At 43.1% G+C, this 15,540-nt stretch overlaps 1 protein-coding gene across 1 annotated transcript in view; it reads left to right on the plus strand.

Moving 5' to 3' along the window:
* The first annotated feature begins 4,739 nt into the window (after positions 1-4,739).
* Positions 4,740-15,540, plus strand: part of ITGB8 (integrin subunit beta 8) — a 44,470-nt gene continuing 33,669 nt past the window's right edge. Inside the window, exon 1 of the mRNA XM_065629078.1 lies at positions 4,740-4,936. Coding sequence (XP_065485150.1) covers positions 4,807-4,936 — 130 coding nt within the window. The 5' untranslated portion in view covers positions 4,740-4,806. The remainder of the gene's footprint in view (positions 4,937-15,540) is intronic.

A 15,540-nucleotide genomic window follows, 5' to 3' on the forward strand; every position in this document is an offset into this window, starting at 1 on the left:
ATGCTGTTGGGGTCTTGCAAGTAATTCTGTACAGAAAACTACAAGGAGGGAATACTGCTGGCACTTAGGCCAGAAAAAGCTTCATCTTATATTTAAACCTCTACAAATAAATGGTGAATAAGAACAACAGTTAGGCACAATATACACAAATGTCACTAGGCTGCAATGTATGGAAAATAGAAGGTGTTATTCCACCTGTCTTTGCATAATATTGACCAAACTGTTAGAGTCGAGAAGGTAAATGCAAAAAGATAATGCTTCAGATGTTGCCAGATTGTTTCATGTAGGCCTCTGGAGCCACTGAAGTTGCAAACCCAAGTAAGATTTGTAACCCGACGTGAAAATGCCCTTGTGAAATCAATGGAAGCCTTCATGAAAAACTCTAGGGTATTGGTCAGTTTGAATTATTGTTTTTCCTTAAAATGCACCATTTTCTCTTTGTGCTATGTGCATCAGGAAGTTCAGTATCCTGTGGTAACTAAGGTAGGCATTAATGAAAAAAAATGAAAAATACTAATTTGGGGAGCAAATATTCCATTTTGAAAGTTGATGTTACTAGTTCACACAGTGAGAACTGAGCCTAGAAGTGAGAAACAAAGTACATAGTTTTACTATCTCATACGGAAATGCATCACAACTTTGTCAAAATTACAAAATTCCATTTCGCAAAAAATTTTGTATATGGTATTGGGCATTTGGAATTTTATATAGCATTTTACTGGATATGAAAAACAGTTGGTGCATTGTTTATAGTCCACACTACTGGGGGAGAGGGCTATGACCCTTGGCAATCTGTTTCTTGGGAACAGCTATTGAATTTGAATTGTTCCATCATTTTAAATTGATCAGTTATGAAAGATTTGCAAAATACACTGAATTCTTTATATGAAACAGACACAGTCTAGATTCAAATATTGTGTAAAAAAATAACCCAAGCTATAGCAAATACAATTGTATCTGACAGACAGACAAGCATGTGATCCTTTTATTTAGTTATATAGCAAAGAAACACAATTCGCATGTCAGTGGGATAAAGTGAAGCCACCAAATCCAAAATAATTACTATACTCCAGCAAGATTTTACATTATTAAAATAGGGAAGTTGGAGGAAACTGCAATTAATTTAAGCATATAAAAATGCTTTCTATGGGGATTTTAATCCTCTCTAAGATGCTATGATAATGTAAGAAATCAAGTGACAAGCTAATAAACACATAAAACATTTTTTAAAAGTTTTGATATTAGAAGCTGTAAAACACCGTCAGTCTTCCCTTTGTAGTCTTGGTTTGGACTCTCCCCCATGAAATGGCAGATCAAAGATTGTTGGAAATGTTCAACCAAAAAAGGAACATGGTTTTTGTAAGAAATGCTTTGGGTTTTTTGACCAGCATTCATTGCAGATGCAACCTTTTCAAAACTGTTTCCTCAAAAGAGAGCCTATTCACTAACACTATGACAGACACTTATACTTTCTTTGCAATAAAGCAAATGTAAATACTGGAAAGAAAGCACAGGTGTAACACTTCAAGAAATTTGGTATACATGTAATGTAAGAACACACTTTCCACCATAAAAATTCACAGAATAACTTAGGTTGGAAAAAGCCTCCCCAAGACCCACCCAGCTCTCTGCTCAAAACAGGTCAAATTAGATCTGATTGCTCAGGGACTTTGCTGCTGAGTTTCAAATACCTCCAAGGATGGAGATTCCACAAGCACATTACTTCAAGCATTCATAGCCCTGTGGATAGGACAACAGACTGAGACTTAAACGCAGTTCTAGTGGGCTTAAACTCCTTGTTGCAAGTCTCTTTGATTATTCAGTATCTGCATTTGTAAAAATGGAATTATTATTCAAATCTCCTGCATAATGTTCTTGGAGATGAGACTTATTGCATATTTTACATAAACCAGCAGAATACTTTGAACAATTATAGTGGCCTTAATTGATAGAGGCCTCAACTATTAGCACTTTCAGCTCTTGACTTCTTTGTTACTGCTGATACTGGTGACTTACTATTCAGGGTGCGTAGTTCTCACCAAGTCAGACATCCTTTTCATTGTATTCATGGTGTTTAAATTAATGACTAGAGTGTGTTCATTCTGGTTACCTTATTCTGAGATTTTATAGGAAAATTATCCTTTTTTTTCCCCCATATTAGTGAGTAGGTATTGTCTTTCTGCCCAGAATGCCAAATTCTTGGACGTCATTCTGATCAGGAGTAGCATGTGTAAGGACTGTTTTCTGTTTCTATGGTGAACAGTTTATGCTCAGGAATTCAAAAGATAATTAATGCTGTTGAGAACAGAGCCATTTTCTTTGTGATGCTTATGATAATTCAAGTTCCAATCTGATGAAGAGATTCATACAGAATGTAGCCATATGAAGTATTAGCAGTATTCTTCCTCCATCAGCACTACTTAGACTATGCAGGTGAAAATCCCGAAGTAGAGAGATCTCCATTTCAGCAACTTTTGCTTCCACTGGGATTTCATTCAAATGTACTTAACTGAATTTCTTTGTGTCTCATCCTGAGCCCTTTTTTCCACCTACATTTGAATCACCATGAATTTGCAACTTCATAGCCCAGGAGTTAAGACGTAGTGTCAAGTAGGAGTAAACTGAGTTTAGTTCGTCTGTCACAAGTGCACCTCATTTCAAAGTATAGTGCCCAACTGAGCTCTTAGGGGACATGCAGCTCACCACTTAATATCATTTGAAACCGTGACCTCTGAAATCATAGAGCTTTTTAGTTAAGAGTGCCACAATATTTGAAGTAATGTGAATGCCACCCTTTTTTTTCCATCACTGCGTATGGCTTTCTCACGTCTCATATCCCCGTTTGGGTGGTGGCCACCTGAGGAATGACACTGGAAGGTCTGAAATGGGGGATTTTTCCAAGATGAAGCAGGAAGATTATAGAGCGTTTAAAAACTCGTGTAAGTACAGGACTGCTGCCTTGCCATCTCTTCCTCAGCGACCTTGAACAACCCCTTGTGAGTTCAGTTTCTGACCTTTCACGTGCAGATGATAAACCATCCTTATCTCAGCTCTGAGAGGCTTAGCACGGGGTCTGAAACCAAAGCAGTTTCATTCGTAAAGACTGTGAAACAGCACAGTATTTACACTGCCTGCATTTGCATGATTTATGGACATCATACCCTGCGCGGGCAAACTTGGACGCCGCGTCGAGATACTATTTTGGGATCCTGCGTGCACCGACATCTGTTCGGTAGTGACAGAAAGGATGACACAGCAATGGCTATCGCTGGCTCTGTGCCCAGCCCAGAGGGGCCGAGGCCGGCACACCTACCGCCGTGGTGGGGCCCATAACCCGGTGTGACAGGACCCCAGGACGCCCAGGTGCGTCTCAGCAGCCGGGAAAACACCACCCACCGCCTCCTGTGGGAGCGGAGCCCCGGGGGGGGAAGCAATAAAAAGAACGACAGGAGAGCCGGGGAGCGGAGCGCGGCTGGGCGGGCAGGAGAACGCACCTAGCCCCGGCGGGGCTTTCCTGGCCCGCACGGCGAGGTACTTTCCGCCCGGCCCAGGGCACGATTAACCTTTGCGTTACTCCCACTTGGCCCGGAGGGGTGGAAACTCCGAGCAGAAATTACTCGGGCAGGGTGATAGGAGCGATGAAAGTGGGGGGAGGTATTTTTAGGTAACATGAAGTAATCGACAGCGGCAGGGAGGGACGGGGTGCGCTGTGGGAAGGCGGTTTGCCGGCCCGCACCAGGGGCAGCGGGCGGAGGGACGCCCCGAGCGGGGACTGGGCTGTTTCTGAGGTCGGGGACAGCGACCGGGGAACGAGGAGGAGGAGGAGGAGGAGGAGACGGGGGCGAGGGTCGCACGAGCGCCCGGTCGCGGCCGCCAGTTTCACACGGAGAGAGATCCAGAACGGCCGGCTGGGCAGGGAGCTGCTGACAGGGCCGCCCTCCGCCGCGCGGGGCCGAGGGGCGGCGGGGGCGGGCGGCGCAGCGCCGTGCCCGCTGCCTTCGCCCGCCTTCCCGCGGCGGGGGTCAGCTGCGGCGCGAACAATGGGCGCTGCGAGCGGCCGCTGAACAAAGAGGCGCGGGCGGGCGCAGTGACTTCATCGCGGGGGCCGGCACCGCCCCCGCCCGCCCCCGCCCGCGGAACCTGCCCCGCTGGCGTCTCTTAGCAACCGGGGGGGACCTGCGGGCCCGGCGCGCACCGACCGCGGCGGGGCCCGACGGCTCCGCGGGCGGCCTGGGCGGCGGCGCGGGCCGCGCTCCCGTGCCCCCTCCACCCCAGCCCCGCGGCGCGGAGAAGCGGCCCCAACGGCAGCTCGGGCCGGCGGCGGGCAGCGCCCACCTGGCGGCGCGGCGCCCCGGCGGCGGAGCGCGACGGGGGCGGGCGGGGGACGGCAGCCGGGGAAGGCGGGGACCGCCGCCGGGCGGTTGTTCCCCTGAGGGAGGTGCGGAACCGCCGCCGCTCCCCGCGCCGTGCCAAGTGCCTCCCCTCGGCCGGGCGGCGGGGCGCCCCTTGCGCGCCGGGCTGGAGGCGGATGGAGGGAGCAGCTCTCAGCGCTCGGCAGGGGCCCGGCCGCCACGGCTGCCGCCGGGGGGCCGCCTCTCGCGGGGCACGGAGGCGCAGCGGGCGCTGCCCCTGAGATGCGGCGGCCCGCGCCCGCCCCGCCGCCGCCGGCCGCCCTACCTGTGCCGGGCCCGCCGCCGCCCCTCCCCCGGCCCCGCCGCCGCCCCCGCGGGGGCCGGGACTGAGCGCGCCGCGGCGCCGAGACGCGGCCCCGAGGAGAGGGCGAGGGAGCGGTGCCGGCCGCGGCGCATGATGTGGGTGCCGCTGCTGGCGTGCCTCACCGCGGGGATCATCTCCGTGCCCAAGTGCCAGCGCGGCCCCGGACCCCTCCTGGGGGCGGCCCGGCTGCTGGCGGCCGTGCCGGGACTCTGCCAGCGCCGTAAGTTGCCGAGCCCCGCGGGCTACTCGCCGTGCCCTGGGCTGTTTGGGGCTGTGGTGGTTGGGTTTGGTTTTCGCACGGGGGCTGTGCGTGGGCGGAGGGCATGACCAGGCTCGGCGGCTACTCTGGGGCACAGCTCTGACAGCCGGGCCACCCGGCGCCGCGGGCACACGCCGGCCCGGCCGGCTCGGCGGAGCTGGCGGCCGGCGGGTACCTGAGGGGAGAGCAGCTGGCCCTTGCCCAAACTTCGCACTGCTTGAGTACCGCTAGTGCGAGCTCGTGTTCTAATTGTCTCTCCCGGGGGCGTCCAGCTTTGACGGAGCTGTGGCAGCTCCCCGGGAGTATGGGGAGCCCACGGGGAGTGCGCGTTTCAGGGTGCTGCGGGTCCTCAAGTGCCCGGTCACTCCCTGCAAGCCTCCGAGGAACGGCTCATAGACCCCTCGGGGGATCACAAGCTGAGGATGGACAGTTCTTAAGGATGAATACACTCATTTTTACATCCTTTATATGGCATTAAATGGCAGAGTTTAAAATGGGTAGAGTTACGGGAAGATTTTACCTTGGGGCGGGGTGTATTCTGACACAGTACTGGTGGTGGCCAAGGCTCTGGTAAATGTGGGTAAACTCTCAAATTGTGGAAGGGCTTCCGAAACCCCCCGGCATCAGGTGATGCATGCAAGCTGAGAGAACTCTGTGTAAATGTACCTTAGATTGTACAGCAGTTGATCAGACAGAGCTATCACGTTAGTCAAGTGTTTTGTAAAGGATCTTATTCAACTAGTAGTCAGAAAAGCAGATCAAGTTGTCAATCACTTTTTTTTTTTTTTCCCCCTTGTGGAATGATTGCATATCCCAAGTTTAAGCCTGGACTTAATTTAAAATGTTAACATGTAACCTCTAAAAATAAGATTCATGATGGGAACAATGTATTAGTCTTAAGTTCTTTATTGCATATGTGACAAATTCATGCCTAATTCAGTGGGATTCACCCACTGCTATTAAAAACAATGGAATAATTTGTTAACTTTTGTAGGATAATTTATTTTGCTTTTTTGGCTTCATATTTTGAATTCAAAACCAAACTAAATGTCAATAGGAAAAATAAAATGTAATATTATTAAATTTCTTATGAAACATGACATCTTGTATTTAGTATCCCACATTGGTTTTTATGCAGTGTAATTGAGTTGAAAGGCTAATTGAAACTTTACGAGAGGATAGTTCCGCGTCTGAGTGCAGTGTTGTGCTTGCTCATGAGTGTATCTCCTGGGTACACACTAGTGCAAATAATGCATCAGAACAGAATGCCATAGGGGAAGGTTGTGCATGGGCTTTTTCTCCAAAGGATGGTTACTCTCTTTATTGTGCTTGATAGTGAAAATATACATGGGTGATAACGTCATGGGTTATGTGTTTATTGTGACAATAGGTCCCAGATTGGGCAGACTATAACTCAGATAGACCTTGTTTTTTCCTCTTCATTTGAAACCTCTGCTAATTCATGAAAGCTGAAAGTCACACTGAATTCTTTCCTTCATACATAATCACTTTACAGGCTAGAGCTACAGTTGAAGCAAAAAGAGTATTCTGTTTTGTTTTTCTATGAATGAACACATTATTTTTTTCATTATTATTGTTGTTGTATGCTTTTTATTTTTGGTTGTGATAGCTCTAGCATCCTGTACAGCACCTCCTGGATTCTTTGAACTTCTGCAGGCTGCTGTGGGAGAGGCTCTGGGCAGCAGCTCCATGTACAGCTATTTGGCAGCACAGCTGTGTTGAAGCAGCCACTCCTCTTTGCTTTTGCCTTGACAGGGCTGGGCATGGAGAGGAGCATCATGCTGTTCCTGTGCCATCAGTGAGTTCATTTTATGTATGTGCAGAATTGGCAGAACCTGTGTGTCTGTTGCATTGAATCTCCAGTTCTAGAAGAGACTGTACATGGGACTCCAGTTTATTCATTCTTGTTGGAGCCTTTGTGGCTCTTCTAATTGAAAAGTAGACAGTTTGATGCTACCGAAGGTATTTGTTCTGCAAACTGCAGTTTGAGATGTGAGTTACTGCTTGGGGATAAGTAAAGCTAAGGTAAAACTACAGCTTTGGAGTTACAAGGAACACAAAAAGAAATGTCACAACACTATAAAGTTTCAAGTCCCAAATTAAAGGTTCTGCAAGCTTGGATAAAAAGGTTAGTGTTACTGCCTTCTACAAAGGGTCCCTTGTTCAGTAAGTTTCACCAAAGGAAATTTGCAGTTCACTAAGCCAACTAAAACAAATACCTGACTTAAGAATGGAGCTAGTTCCATAGTGATTTATACAGATCCCAAACTTATATTTGAACCGTAAAACCTGACAAACTCCCAAAGATGTAAACCAGTGAACTGAGTAAAAGCTGGATTCTACAGCAAGAGCATGTGTATGCATTATGTTAATCAGTTGTGTAAGTGCTCGCTTCAGTAGAGAGAGTTCACTCACCTTGTGCAGAAACTAAACTGTTGAAACTCTTTTGTTTTTATCTGCTGTATAAGCACATGGAATATGTAGGGCTTAAATATGGAGGAAAGACTGATTGGTCAAGGTTAACAGAGGACATTGGTTCAAAACTCTGCAGTGTCTCAAACCCAGTTTTTACATATATTAAAATTTGAAAAATAAGGTGTTTAGTGCTCTCAAAAATATCTAGGTAGCCATTCCTGTATGAAGCTCAAGTAAGCAGAGTTTACTTGCGATGTGCACACAGAGGTGGCGTGAAAATCTTTATCCCTAATTTAAGAGTTGGAGAACCACCACACAACAATTCTGTTACATAGCCATGATTGACAGGTGTCATTTGGAAAGACCAGTTAGGGGCTTGGGGAAAGTAGAGGATCTGTGATCGTAACAGGGACAACTATTAATTCATTTACCTCAATAGCATGACTTCTGATGCCAAACATAATTCATTAATGCTCCCTTGATGGGGTCTTTGGTGCTTTGCCAGTCTTGTCACATCAGATTCTTATGTGTGTTCCCTATAGTTAGAAAGTTTCAGAAATCATTACTGTGTCACTTCTCAAAGGAATAGAAAAAGTCATTTAAACCACCCATGGAAGAACTATTTCTGCAAAGAGGTGGTGCAGGTCTGTCCCTGCACACACAAAAAAGTCTGAAATAAATTATACATTTTGGTAACTTTCACCAGTGTTTGTCTGCTGATTTCTCTTCTGTGCTGGCCCGTTTCCGTTTGGGGCTCACTGGAAGAAGCTGTGTTGTATGGGATACTCAGCACTGAGACAGTACTGTTTTTCTCAAGGCTTAAAACAATCCAAGAAGAAGAAAAAAGTCCATTTTTAATTTCCTGAGCCTGCGTGGGTGATCTGCTCCCTAGGGGTATAGGACCATCTTAGGGAAAGCCAACCTGGGTGTTTGAGAGGGAACGTGGTTGTAGGTTGCAGTTCTGAGGAGCAGCAAGGAGGAGGTTTGCTGATCTGCACATTGCCAAAGGAACATATTTATGCCAAAGTTACACATAAATTTTTTCAGAAAGTTGGATTAATCATCATTATTTTGGGGCATAAGTCCTTAGTTAGAAAGCAGGGATCTCATTTCTTTAGAATAGGCCTAACATAGGAAACATTGGCCTTATTGTACACATAAAATCTACGGTACATACATGAATTAGTTTATGTATCACCAACGTACATTTTAAAAATGACATGTAGCAAAATTCTTTTTTATCCCTAGATAGGTATATCTTAGGCAGTGGGTTTTAGTGAGTCAGGGTAAGAAGGACAAGCAGAATGGCCTTCTGTCTTGAACTTTGAAGTTTGCTCAGTGTTCTGGAAATAAATTGATGACACTAAAATCATATGTTATATTTAGAAGGATCATATGTACCAACTATCCTGTGTTTTTACCGTAACTGGTAGTGCAGACATCTTGGTATAAATCTGGTTTGTCAAGTTGAATGTACTGAAAAAAAAATCTGGAAAAGAATATAATTTCCTTTGTTTTAATAAACTTTTTTTTTTTTAAATCAAATTCTTAAGGCCTCGGTGTTTCTACTTACATCCTCCTTTCCAGCAAAATCTGTCTTCAAAGCTCCTGTATGTGTCCATTAATAACTGCTGACTTCTGTCTAACCAGTGGAAAGATGTGATACATCATTCTGATCTGCTTAAATAGGCGTAATTTATGATGGACAAAGTAGGATATGGTCTGTTATTCTTCTCTAAGCACTTGAACTTTATTAAAAGATAATTTCTTTTTTCTTTTGGCAGTTTACATAAATGGACTTGGGCTATTTAGTTTAGCTTTTGGGAAGGAAGTGGGGCTCTAATGAATTAGTTCACTGTCCACTGTAATGGAACCTTTCTTCAAGAAGAAAAGTAAGCTTCTTGCCAGCCATTCAGGATTCCCCCTTGTTCTGGTGGCAGAACAAGAATAACCCCTTGAGCAAAATATAAGTGTTTCAGGATGATCAGAATTTACAGCGTTAGAAAGCTGCCAAAAAGGCAACTTCTAGCTGAGACTATGTTTGCCTAAATTCAAAAGTAATTGACTTTTTTCTTCATATGTTTCTATGACTTTCCATGACTTCACTGTCATATGCCTGCGGTGATTTCTACCTGCTGTTACCCATGGTGACAGTAATGAGTCTGAAGTATTTATAATTACCAGAAGATACTGAGACAGAGATTTAAAGTATAATTATTGGAGGAGAAAAAAATCTGTAGTTTCACGCAGGTGGAATAATGTTCTTGGATGCTGGATTTTTATTTTACTTCAGACTCGTTCTCTGCCCATTGACTTGGGAGTTAAGTTGTTAGCAACAGTATTTCGTTGGGTTCAAATCTTGATTACTTAAGTATTTTTGGTATTTTGCTGTTGTAGTTGTGTTAGGAATACAGCTGCATGATGTATGGTGGCATCACAAAAATAGTCCAAGTCTGATTAAACTAGTAACTGCTCTTTCCAAAATCTGTTCTTTTCTCGATGTTCAAGGGAATTAGGCTAAGTGAATTCCACTTGTTCTACTGTACTTAAGAGTACGATTTGTTTCCATTTCGTCTCTGCAGGATAACAGGAGTTAGTACTGTGCTGAGGACAACTTGCTTTTCTCAGATGGGAGATTCTTGCTGGAAAGCTGAACCGAGATCACATCTTCTTGTACAAACAGGACTCCCAGGAGATAAGAAAACTTGAGACAACCTATACTCTGGCAGAAATGATGCAAAATTACCTAAATAAAACTAATGACATCAGCAAACATGCTCTTCCACTCTAAGCAAAACTGTTGGATTGCATTTTGCTGTCAAAAATAAACCACTACCCATTTAAAATCTAGAATTTGCGTGTTTGAAGGCTGTCCCTTACAGAGCATTTAAACTGCACCTGCAGACCATACACATATGGGAACACTCACTTGCAGAAGCACAAGCAAGAGCTTGCATTCAAACAGTATGTGTGCACCAGTAGTTATAGTTAGTATGCGAGACTGTGTATTTTGTAGGCTGCAGTCGTGTTTTGTGTAATCTTTGCCCCCAAATTATTAAAACCAACCAGGCTCATATAAACCTAAAATGGAGGTTGGCCAGTGTCTGTTCATAGACTGGTATGGTTGGGGGTTGGTATTTTTTTTTTTTAGTATTTGTGAACAATGCTTGTATCTCCTATTTGAGAAGCTAATTTCTTAGTATTCTCTTAGGAGATCTTTGTGTACATCCATTTTTGATCTATATATTCAGAAAAGCACTGTAGTTTAACTCACTTTCGAAGCACTTGTAATTCAGCTGTTAATCATCAAATGGGATCTTAAGAGGTTTTTGTGCTGTTATCACACAGTTAATTAAAACATGACCTGTAACTTTCTGCATTCAAAGAGCATAAAAGTAACAAATAATTTAAATTAAAATCCCAGAAAGTTTTTACCGCATTCCATTTTTATCAGGACCAATCATCATGTTTGAAGATTGAAAATCCTATTGAAAAGAAAATTACTGAAATAATAGATACTAAACACTTTGTATTCCAGAAGGCAATAACGTTTTCAAATAGCCCTGATGAATAAATGCTCCTCCCAAACTCGTGCACTACGTACCACAAGTCCTTGAAGAGCGGTGGTTATCCTCTCTCATACCAGTCTTAGCTTTTATTTAATATTCTTGAGGTTTTCTTATTGTGAATGTAAACTATGTATTATATATTCATTGTTTTGTTTTAACTCTGACATGTCTTCCTAAGATACACATGCACACAGTTTTTGGTTTGGGATGGGGCTTTTGGTTTGTTTCAGGAAAAACTTCTGTAGCTGCACAATTTGTTACCATTTTGTGTTCAGAATTGAATAATTGGTTCCATTAGGTTTTCAGCCTTGAGAATTACAGTCTGAAATACAGAGTAGGTTTGTTCCAAATCACAGTATATGCAGATAAAAGTGAATTGAGCTGTTTGCATTGCTGTGGACTAAGAACCTGTGGATTGGGTGGTCTATGGTGATGTTCCCTGGGAAGAAGTAAGTTTGAGCTGTTGCCCTGATCTGGTGCCCATCCTCTACATTACTTCTGGGTTTCTGAATGAAAGCACAGTGGCAGGAAGAGGTAGTGCTTTTATGGGACAGAAAGCAAGAATTTGGAGAAGACTAGATGTGTAATAGAAAGGTAGATAAGGGAGGTGGTTGGAGATAGAGGGCCTGGTTTGAAGAGGTGAAGCTATAGAAGATGGTGGGAGATACAGTTTGGACTTGTCTTTGCAGGCAAAAAATATGCATTTGTGTCTACCTTTGTATTCATCATGACCTCAAATTTAGATAAAGTATATACAGGAATAGTATATAGTTTATACAGGAGTATACTGTCCATTCTAAGTTGTCAATGTGCTACTTGCTAGCAGTGCTTACTAGTACACAAGGAATTCAATTAGCGATGAAATATGGCAGTAGCTGTTCCAGGCTTTGCTGGAGCAGCGTGACTGTATCCAAGCTGGCCAGCTCCGAGGGAGATTCTAGCAGCTGGAAGTGACTAGAGTCTAATGATTGCCATGCCCATTTTCCCTCCTAGGAAACAAGGGAATTAACACAGCATTTGCGCACCCTGAAGTTCCCTTTACATCAAGGGATTTAATAAAAAAAGATTTAAGCTCTCTGGTTCCATATGCTTTACATTTTGATTGGTGCAAAGCTGTGCAAATAGGACCATCAAACCTGTATCATAAAAGCTAATGGCTGTGGGAAATGAGTATCTTCTAATGATATAATCAGTGTAAATTGTCCAGTATGTTTTTATTTGGAAGAGACACAATAGGTTGGTTGCAGAAACCAAATAGTCTTTGACTCATTGTTTGCAGGCATGGATTGCATCAACAAAATTTAACCATCTCCCATAAAAGCAGGAAGTTTCATAGAAAGGAGAGACTGCAGCAAAAGTTGGCCAAGGAACAAAAATTGTGTGTTGTGAAAAATTTCAAGGTTACATTGCTTGTTTTCATTCTGTATTGCAGCTTGGGAACAAAGTCACTCTGGAGTAGCCAATAGCTCTGCCTCCCACAGTCAAGGTCATGGTTGAGGCTGAGGTTTGAATGTTGTGTTTGTGAGTCCTAACTACTATGCCAGAAGCTATTTTGGGTAGTACCTTTTCCAAAATGCTGCTATATGCACCTTTCTGACAATTTTTTCTAAATCCTCTAAATTGATACATTTACATGAAAATCTTGACTTTATATGCATTTGTATTAGGCTTCCGTTCTCCAAGTTTTCCTCTTGAATGGTGTGCAATATTCATTAAGTGATGGAACTTTTCAGAGAGATGAGGCTAGGCTCTGAGAGGTGTCAGGAATAGCTCCTTGAGGCCTCAGATCTGTATCTTTCCCTGATTATGGAAGTGTCCATACACTGCTTGGGAACTCTATCTCCATGTGCCCTTACACAGCAGATGTCTGATATATTTGCTGTCCTCCAGCATCAGCTACAATTCAACTGTCCTTCTCTGCCAGGGTTTTCCTAATGCCATATTGACAGAGTTCTCCTCCTTTTCCTCGTCCCCCGTTGCCTTTGCCTTGTTTAGCTGATATCCAGCATTGGTTCTCTCGAGTGGCGTCACTCATAGCTTACACAATGTGCAAAAAAAGGAAGATCTTGGTTATTTTGCTGCTTAGTTTGCAAAGGCACAAACTTTCACACAGTGAGGCAGACTGCTGCATTATTTTGCGTTTTGATGGCTTTTAAAATCATTTGTGTAGCTCTCAATAATGCCTCTTGTCTTCATAGGGTACTGTGTTCGTATAGTAATGCAGATTCATTGGGGAACCCCAAAACTCTCAGGGAGGTTGTTGGCAGAGTTAGGAATGGGAGCCCGTATCAGTCATCAGGACTTCTTCACTAGTGATGCTTTTCACTGCATTTATTCAGATGTGCATGTATACTTCTTACTTAAGTCTCATTTATATCTCTTATCTTCTCTGTAACCACATTATGATTTATCTCTTCCAGTAAATATGCCATTTTTCATTATAGGAACACTAACGCTTTTTTTTTTTGAATGACTAGTAGAAAAAGGTGGTCTAGGGTGGTTTTTTGGTTTGTTTTTGTCATTTGTTTGCTTGTTTTAATGGAAAGATGCTTTTTACTCACTTTTCATATTTACAGAAGTATTTTTCCAGGATTAAATTGTTAAATCTCAGGATTTAACAGTGCCAGTCATGTTTTTCACCTCTCTTTTACACATCTTTTTCTTAGCAAACACATGTGTCTCTTACATATTGAGTTTAGGTTTCTGCTACTTACCTTGCTGATAAATATTTTCAAATCAGTGTGCAGCTTAGCCCCTGTCTAAATAGTGGAACTAAAATGAACAACCATTAATAGAGAAGTGAAACCAATTAACAAATCCAGTAAGTAATAGAAAAAAGGGAGAGGGAAGAAAAGTTGTCTGGTATTTCTGCTTAAGTAATCTTAGGAATTTATTACAAAGCATAATAGAGGTACAGTATTCAAATTGAAATCTCTTTTTCTGGACAAGGGTGAGTACCTCTTAAATCTGATTTTGAGGTGTACCTTGTAACCCTCTTGGAAAAACTGGTGGTGACAAAGTGTGTTTTTCAAGCATGACATTGTGCACAAAGGGTAGAAAGAATTATTGCTTGTTTGGAAAAAGGACGCAAAAAACCCTAATGCCAGGATTAGGTTTTAGGATTGGCGATTAAAGCACAGGCATTCATTTTTAACTTGTAATCTGGGCAAGTAAGTGTCAGACACCATAATAATGGAAAAAAAATCCCCCCTCTGTAGCATTTTTACAATGCTTTTCATTGTATCTGCACATTCTGCCGAAGTGAACTGGGAAGCTGTGTGTTGGCTGGGATAGTTACTGCCTGTCCCCTCTGCAGGAGTCATGTTGCTTAGCTCCTGGGGACAGAAAAGTGAAGACAACTACAGCATACTGCATAAAAGCTGCAGCTTTTCTCCTAAGTGATGCTACAGCACACAGGTGTAGTAAAGGCCACATTATTTGTGGCTGATGCTGCTCTAGAACAAGAGTGGATGTAGAATTTCAGGAAAAAAGCTCTGCAGAGGCTAGATAATCTTGGATCTTCTTGCCTTAACTAGTGTTCAACAGTGTGAGGACCATGATCAGGGAGTATAAACTGCTGATTATATTTTTTTTTCTCTTTCAAGAAAGCAAATGGTACACACTCCAAAACCAGCACAAGCGTGTACCAGCAGTGCAGTTGATATAAATCCAAATTCTTGGCCGTCTGTTTGAAAACATGTTTAACATCCCCTCTCAAACACCAGTGTGCGTTATTGTTATTCCATCTCTGAGATAAATACCCTGATCATGATAAAGTTATTTTCATAATAGGGAGGCAGGATATGATTATAACATATATTATATTTGTCTTGCCTTGATCCCTCTTGTTGCTGAGGGTTTAGGCTTGCCACACCTGTGATCACTGTAAATAGCTACAGTCGTTGGAGCAGGGTTTTATTTTGTGGAGGAGGCTGGAAAAGTCCATTTTAACCTGCTGCACTCACTTTTTATTATATGCATATGCCTGTGCAGTTCCCAGCACAAAATTTGGCCCTTGTTGAAAATACCTTTTGGCATACATCAGTTATAATGAAGCCAGTAGAAACTTGCCCTTAGCTTTGGCTGAACAGTAACTCAGTCTTGCCTGGACTCTGTTTTTGGTGAAGTGGCAGGAAAAATCTCAGTTCTTTTTCAGCCAACTAATTTAAAAAATGTTTCTTGCTTTAGCATATGATTTTTAAAAGAAACTGAGAAGTTTATACTAAATCAGTTATGGTTTTAGAGTAGGCTTATAACTAAATAATAAATATTTGGTGGATGAAAGCATGTCCATAAATGTTACTTCTCTCAGGGACTATGTACTTGGGAACTACAGTAGTGATGTAGCCAGAATATGTCTTGGGCATTAATAAACCTTTTTCAAGTTTCTCTTTAGTCCAAAAAAAAATCAGCTTTTTGAGCCAATGGTACCAAGGTTGTCAATTGCCAATCTGTGACTTCATGTTGTGAAAATGGGGCTCTTGAGACTGGAGAGTTATCAGCAAACAGGTTTGCATCCAGCAATACTGTATATCTCATTTGTTAAAACATTTCATCTGC

Source organism: Caloenas nicobarica, chromosome 2, assembly GCF_036013445.1.
Source record: "Caloenas nicobarica isolate bCalNic1 chromosome 2, bCalNic1.hap1, whole genome shotgun sequence".
In the NCBI taxonomy this organism is placed as follows: Eukaryota; Metazoa; Chordata; class Aves; order Columbiformes; family Columbidae; genus Caloenas; species Caloenas nicobarica.